Genomic DNA, 7,507 nt, shown 5'->3' on the forward strand with positions numbered 1-7,507 from the left:
TTGAAGCTGTCTGCTTGCTATGGTGCCTCACCTTCAATTTTATGTCTCAGTCCTTACTTATGCTCTAGGTACTGTCTGACCTGGGTCTTGCTGTAGAATGCAGAGCATGGCTTACACTTGCTTGAAAATGTAGCATATATTTGCAGAATAAAGCCTGTCTGTAGCAACTGTGGGGGTCAGGTCACCCTTTCTGAAGGGTGTGCATTGAGTTCTCTTTGCATCCTGGGATCATTGCAAGCCTTTCAAGAGCCAGGCATCCTGATGTTTCTTCTAGTTTTGGATTGTTTCTCATGTTTACTATAGCATAAGGATGTGATAGCCTGTATTAAAAATATATATATACGGAAAACCCTAACAACTGCCGAACTCATACTTCTTAGGAGACATGGAATGACTCCCTCCCTTTCTTCATCCCAGTTGCTAAGACATAGATGTTTTGTTAAGATGCATTTGGGCAGGAGAGTAGAGCTGGTCCTTGGATGAGCTGCCACCCAAACAGGTGCTGTCTGATCCTGGCTGTACGTGACTGCATCCTCACTGCCTTGGCTCTGGGACTCACCCAACTCCCTGTTACATTGGTTTGGTTCACTAAACCAGCAAAAAATTCACCTGAGAAAGAAAGGTGAAGCATAGGGCTCTGATTTTGTGAGGTTAGTGAGCTATGTTGGCTCTCAGGGCTCAGGTGCCAGAGCCAGGCTGTGGGAGGAAGCAGGATCACGTGGCCTGGAAGGTGCTGTGGCAAAACATTAAGTTTGCTCAGCTAATTTTCTGGGCTGCTTTCTTAGTGCACCACAGGAAGGTGCTCAGACGCTGGGCCAGGTGCAGTGCATGGTGCAGAGGGCACCTGGGGGAGATTTGTTTCAGCAGTGGCAGCTCTGGGGGTGAGTAGGTGTGTTTCCTGGGGCGTTACATTCACCTTGTTTGTTATTCAGCCCTCCAATGCTTTCAAAAATATGCTGCCAGTGCTGGGACAAAGCCTTCCACCCGGTTGTCCGTCAGCTACCAAAATATCTCCTTTGCCTCTTGACTAGCTGTCAGAATTTCCCTGATCTTCCTAAGATCAGGGACTGTTGCATCTCAGCAACAAAGCATCTCAAGAACTGTTTCTCTTGGCCTATGAGAAATGGGAAGGATGCTCAGGAGGTGATGGGCAGGGCTGTTCCAGGCTGGTATGCTCTTTAGGCCGGTCATAACTCTAGAAAGAAGATGTTTCAGAGCAAAAAAAAAACCCATACAACTCCAGAGCCAAAGAAAAAAAAAAATGCCTTAATTATTCAACTAGTTTGAAATGCTTTTTAAAGTATCCCTAAAAATAGGTGAGAGGGATGTTTGTCAGCTACAAAGAGATCATCCCGCAGTAGTGTTGCTTATGTTATTTTATGATGATGCTACAGAATACAGTCCCTGAGGTAGGCTCATTAATGTTTATGAATGAGCCCCTTGTTTTAAGCTTTTGGTTTGAGAACGTGGAACTAGGGCGAGAGGAGAGCTGGGCTGGTTCTGCAGGGCACTTTGCAGGGCCCAGGGCAGCACAGGAGATCGCTGCAGACCTCGGCAGCTTCAGAGTTCTGCTCGGTAGATGACAACTGGATTTGGGCCGAGAAGGAGCAGGACTTTGGGTAAATTCTCTGTGAAACTCTGGGCCTCCCCAGAGGGTCAGCACGCAGGAAGCTCGCGAGGCTGCATCTCATCGGGCGTTCTGATGCGATCTCTTCCAGCACAGTCAACCTGTGGCTGCGTGCTTTGAGGGCTCGCGGTGAACCCGCTGCCTGGCGGGGCTCCTTGTCGCTATCTGTTCCATAAAGAGGGCAACGGCTCCTTCTGGCTATCTGTACGCGCCTTCCACCCCAGCCCTAGATCAACAGCTCGGTTCTGCCAGCCGGCCCCAGCGGCAGTCCGGCGGAGGAAACTGCCCCTTCCTTGAAGGCAGTGGGATACCGCGGGCTGGCGCCGGCGCACTTTCGGTCCCGGGCGCGTGTTGGGGTTCCGGGCGCTCAGCCGGCCCGTGCTGGTTCCGCTCCGACGGGTCGGTGCCCGGAGATGGGGAGCAGCGGCTACCGCGCTAGTGACGCGCCGCCGGGCAGCCCCTCCTGCCCCGCGCGGCTGTCAGCAGCGGGACGGGGCTGGCCGCTGCCGTGCCCGACAGAATCTAGCTCTGCAAACGGGGCCAGCGAAGCGGGCATCAGGCCCTCGCGGCCCCGAGAAAGGAACCACCGAGGTGCGGCTGCCAGAGGCGGCTGTATCCCACAGCGCAGCTGGGGCTCTCCGTTCATCCCTACAGCCCCGCTGCCCTCTCTCGCGCCGCGCTGCTTTGCGGACCGCTTCCTAAACGGGGCAGAAAGCGCGGCGCCGCCGAGAGCCCCCGCGGTGGGGGCGGCCCCGTACTCGACCCCGTCCTTCTGGGGGACACCCGTATAGCGGAGCTGCCGAGGCCACGTGGTGGGGTTGGTTCTTCGGGGCGCGCCCCGTTACCTCGCCCGGAGCGCGCCGGCCACGCTCCCCGTTCCCCGGCGGGCGCCCGTTTTGAACAAATGACCTCACCCGGGCCCGCCAACCGCCGCGCTGCCGCGCTTAATATTCATGAGGCGGCACGCCAATCGGCGGGCGAGGAGGTTGTTTTAAACGGCGGAGCCCCGCAGCCAATCAGGCCGCTCTCGTAGGCAGCCAACGCGAGGCTGAGCCGCGCCGAGCCCGCGCCGTGCCCTGCGCTCAGCTCCTGCCACACTGCCGCGAACAATACAGGTACGTGCGGCCCCGCCGCAACTTTTCGGGGGGCGGCTGCCCCCTGTGCGCCGCGCCCCGCCCTGCCCCGCGCTCTCGCCCTTCTCCTTTCGCTGTACTGGGGCTTTTTTTTTTTTTTTTTTTTTTTTTTTTTTTCGGGTTCTTTTTTTCCGCTTTTTTTTTTTCTTGCCTTTTTTTTTTTTTTTTTTTTTTTTTTTTTTTTTTTTTTCCTTATTAAAAAAGAATTCCCCAAAACTTTCTCCCCTCGCGCGGGTCGCTGCCGGGCCGGAACGCATGGCGTACGGCCTGGTGCCGTTGGTGGAGCGGGGCGCGGCGGCTGCCCCATAGCCGTCCCTGCGTGCTACCCCGCCGGGACTCCCCCCCCCCCCCGCGCCCCGGGGCGCCCCGCGCCCACCCGCTCCTTCCGTAGAGTCTCTGCCCGCCGCGGGACCGCCGCTCCGCGCCGCCGCCGCCCCGTCCCGCCTGGGCCGGGATCCTCCCGCCGCCCGCTTGCTGCCGCGCGGCCCCGGCCGTGTGCCCCGGGTGGGAGCGGCACGGCGGGGGAAAGTTGCAGCCGCGCGGCGCGGCGCCGTGCCGCCGCGGGCTCCGCATTAACATGGCTGTCGCTCCGGCAGTGACAGGGAGCCGCGCTGCGCCCGGCCCGGCGCCGGGACCGCGGCCGCCGCCTCCGGCGCCCCGATCCCTTCCGTCCGCCCACGTCGCCGCTCCTCGGCCTGGCCCGGGCCGCTCGTGAGGCCGCGCTCGCGGCGGCTGCGGCGCCGTGCCCGCCGCGCATAACATGGCTGGCGCCGGAGCGCGGCGCGGGGAAGAAAGACGTGCGGCGGCGGGAGGGGGTCGCGGCGGGGGAGCGCTCCCCCCCGACGCCCCGCCGAGGACCCAAACCCTTCGCTTTCGGCCCCGGCCGCCCCCCCCCCCGGCGCCCCTCGCCCTCGGCTGGGCTGCGGGGGGCCGCCCGGGGGCTCGCGGCACTTTTTTCTCGCGGCGCGGAGGAGCGGAGCCGCGGCTATAATGGCTGCACGGGAGCCTTTGTTACAGAGCATTGCGCTAGGCAGGCTGGGGGGGGGGGGGGCCGCCTCCAGCCCGCTCCGCGCCCCGGCCCCGCCACCCTCGCGCCCGTGGGGCCGCCCCGGAGCCCCTTCCCGCCGGGGGCGGTGTTTCGGCGGGGCCGAGGCCGGGGGCGGCGGGCGCGGGGGCAGAGCGCGGCGGAGGGGGAGCGCGGCTTTGTTAGCGCGCGGCGCCGGCAGAAGCCATCTTAGCGAGCGGGGCCGGCTCGGGTGCGCGGCGCTGCCGCCGCTCCCGCTCCCCGCTCCGAGCCGGGCCGTGCCGCCGCGGGCCGTGCCGCCGCCCCGCCGCTCCCGGCCGCCGCCCCGCGCCCCCCGCCCGGCGCCCCGCCGTATTTCAGGGGCAGTTTCATCGGGAGGCGGCGCACAAAATGGAAGATGAATTATCGGTGTCCGCCGCCGCTGCCCCCTCCGCCCGCCCGCCGTACCGCCGGCCCGGCCCCGCCGCAGGTGCCCGCGGCCGCCGCCGGTGACCTTGGCGGCGGGGGCGGAAGATGGCGGGAGGAGGCCGGGACGCGCCGGGCCTGCGCGCCCCGAACTTCGCGGTCAGGCCGCGGCCCGCCCCGCGCCTCCCGTCCCGCGCCTCGCCCCGCCGGCCCTGAGCGGCGGCAGCGGCGGGCCGGGCCCTCCGGCCCCGCGCCGGCACCTTGCCGTGTTGCGCCAATAACAGTCGGGTTTTCAAACCGTTGGAAAGCCGTGAATAGGGAGAGTTGCTGCGGGATTATTTTTATTGCCCGAGGGAAAAAACAAGTAGGGTGGGGGCGATCGGTCCCCAAGCGAGCTTCTCGCACCCAGCCACGCGCCGCTCCCAGCCTTGTGCCGGCTGCCACGCTCGCCTGCCTGCAACCCACCCAAACCCTGCTGCGTGCACTGCTTGGGGCGCTCTTGTGGACTGGGAGCCATGTGGCCCTGGGGCTGCCCCCAGTATGGGGATGGGGCTGCTGAGGGGATGAGGCGTAGCTGGTGCTGGATGTGTGGTTCGAGCCTTGCTGTGGAGGCCGATTCAAACACTTCGTACGGGGTTCCAAATAGTGCTTCGCGGGCAGCAGTATGTGAGCTTAATGGCTCAGCTCCCGTTCTTTGGCATAATGTAAACATATGGATGTAAAACTTTGGTTGTGATGGGTTCTGCTTGGCTCGGGTCTGCTGCACAAGCCCGAGGAAGAATAATTGCAGAGCCTTGTGGGAGACGGCAGGAGGTGTTGTGGGAGGAGAGGTGTGAGTGAGGGCAGGTTGTTTCTGGGGGTGTTTATGTACAAACAGGTGCACGCTGTGTGTGCGCTCGTGTGTTCTGAGGTTCATGCGTTCCATTCTCCCTTCTGCCCCACAGAGTCAGGATGGCTAAAGGTGACCCGAAGAAGCCCAAGGGCAAGATGTCTGCCTACGCCTTCTTTGTGCAGACGTGCCGCGAGGAGCACAAGAAGAAGAACCCAGAGGTTCCTGTTAACTTTGCAGAGTTCTCTAAGAAGTGCTCGGAGAGGTGGAAGGTACCTTAATTTGAAGTGATGACTGGTCCTGTTACCTGCTTGTGTTGCCTGTGCCCATCTGAGGGCAGAAGGGGATGCTGCTACTGCTCTGATCCATGTGCTGCGTCCCTGCCTAATGTTCTGCTGCTGGCCCCCATAACAGCTGTGAGCTCTTGTGCCAACCTGGCCACCTCCCTCACAGTGCTGGCTGTGGCCGCTGTCCTGGCCAGGACCTTGGTCTCCACAGTGGTCCCTTAGAAAACAAACACATTCTGAAATGGCTCTGTTGACTTGGCGTGTGTTGCCTTGTGTACTCAAAGTTTGCCAGCTATTGACCATTGGGTGATCACATGGCTTGGTGTCTTGTGTTTTTTGTGTGTTTTTTAGACCATGTCAAGCAAGGAGAAGGCTAAATTTGATGAAATGGCAAAGGCCGATAAGGTACGATACGATAGAGAAATGAAGGACTATGGCCCAGCTAAGGGTGGCAAGAAGAAGAAGGACCCCAACGCCCCAAAGCGACCACCGTAAGTACCTGAGGCATGGCGTGCAGAGGGTTACTGCACTTCATCTTGCAGCACTTACAACTAGCCTGTTATTTGCCATAACAGAAGTCAGTGGGACGTACTGCGGGTATAGCAGTACCGAAGGTGGTGAGAGTGTTCTGTGGGACTTGTGGGCTGCCCGTAACCCTGCGCATGTTGAGTGCCGACTGAGCTGTTGATACTCAGTGCTCTCAAAGTCATGGCTGTGAAGGATGCGGACAGCAGGCCTGCAGTGAGGCTTGTACACTGAAGATGGAATTGCAGACGGACAGGGATAGAAAACATTTAATAGAAACAAGATAAGGTTTAAGGCTGCAAGTTTGGCCCCCAGTAAAATCAAAATACATACTAAAAAAAAGTAATTAAAAAACGAACTTGTTGTCCGCTCGTAGGTGTAGGTGAGGATTTTGTGCTGCGTGGCAGGAAGGGGCTGCTGCTGGGGTGTGCTGCTGTGCTGCTCACTGTCCTCTGGTGCTTCTCCCCAGGTCTGGCTTCTTCCTGTTCTGCTCAGAGTTCCGCCCCAAGATCAAGTCCACAAACCCTGGCATATCCATTGGGGATGTAGCAAAGAAGCTTGGTGAAATGTGGAACAACCTCAGCGATGGTGAAAAGCAGCCTTATAACAATAAGGCCGCTAAGCTGAAGGAGAAGTACGAGAAGGTAAGGCTGTTGTAACGCGTCTCTCCTTCGCTGGTGCCTCTGTGTGCAGGCAGAGCTGAGCAGTGGGGGCTCTGCTGCCTGCAGCTGTTGCAGTTAGGCACTGTCGGCGTGCTGCAGGGCCCAGCTCTCACAGTGGACGTGCCTCAGGTTGCAGTCAGGTAGAAGCAGACAGGTGCGTTCCGGCAGGGAGGAACGTCCCCAGGCAAAGCACACCTGTCGCTTCAGCAGAGAGTTTGCCGTGCTGTTAGGGGAGCTGTGTCCTGCTAGCAGGAAAGTGACAAGAGGTTGGCTTCCCTTACCCTCAGACAAGTAATGATGAGCGTGGGGCGCAGGGCTGCCTGCCCTCTGGGGCTGCGGCTGCAGGAAGACAATCCCCTCCACTAACGTGCACCGCTGTGCAAATGCTGGGTGTTTGGCACTTAGAGCAAATTAAGACATCCCCTTGACTTTGCAGGATGTTGCAGACTACAAGTCTAAAGGAAAGTTTGATGGCGCAAAGGGAGCGGCAACCAAAGCTGCTCGGAAAAAGGTAGAGGAAGAAGACGAAGAGGAGGAGGAGGATGAAGAAGAGGAGGATGAAGATGATGATGACGAATAAAACTGTACAATACTTGTCTCCATGTGAATACCATAGAGTAGGGGAAACACCGTAAATGCAGCACCTCTTATTTGAGATGGTGTCTCTTGCCCTTATTAGGCTTAATTAAAAAAGAAAAAATTTGGATTCCGATCGCGTTGTAGTTTCTAAAAGTGCTCTAGAAATTGTAACTGGTTTACATGAAGTGGCCATGGGTGTAATGAGCACCCTGAAACTGTATCAAAGTTGTACATATTTCCAAACATTTTTAAAATGAAAAGGCCCTCTAGTGTTCTCCTAACTCTGTGCACTTTGCTGTTGGTGTAACAAAGCATTTAAAAATGTTTCAAGCATTTTTTTAATTTGTAAGGTGGTGTTACTATATGGTTATTGGCTAGAAAATCCTGGGTTATAAACTGTACATATCTATAGTTTGTAAAAACTAGACAGATTCTT

At 58.4% G+C, this 7,507-nt stretch overlaps 1 protein-coding gene across 1 annotated transcript; it reads left to right on the top strand.

Annotated features, from left to right (window-relative positions):
* Positions 1-5,140: 5,140 nt before the first annotated feature.
* HMGB3 (high mobility group box 3) lies at positions 5,141-7,072 on the top strand (the record flags this gene model as incomplete). The annotated part of the gene is made up of 4 exons (XM_079542090.1): positions 5,141-5,290; positions 5,657-5,796; positions 6,300-6,474; positions 6,929-7,072. The coding sequence occupies 4 exons, from the start codon at positions 5,141-5,143 to the stop codon at positions 7,070-7,072; spliced, it is 609 nt and encodes a 202-aa protein (XP_079398216.1).
* Positions 7,073-7,507: the final 435 nt, after the last annotated feature.

This window comes from Tetrao urogallus (assembly GCF_951394365.1).
Source record: "Tetrao urogallus genome assembly, chromosome: 13".
Taxonomy (NCBI): domain Eukaryota; kingdom Metazoa; phylum Chordata; class Aves; order Galliformes; family Phasianidae; genus Tetrao; species Tetrao urogallus.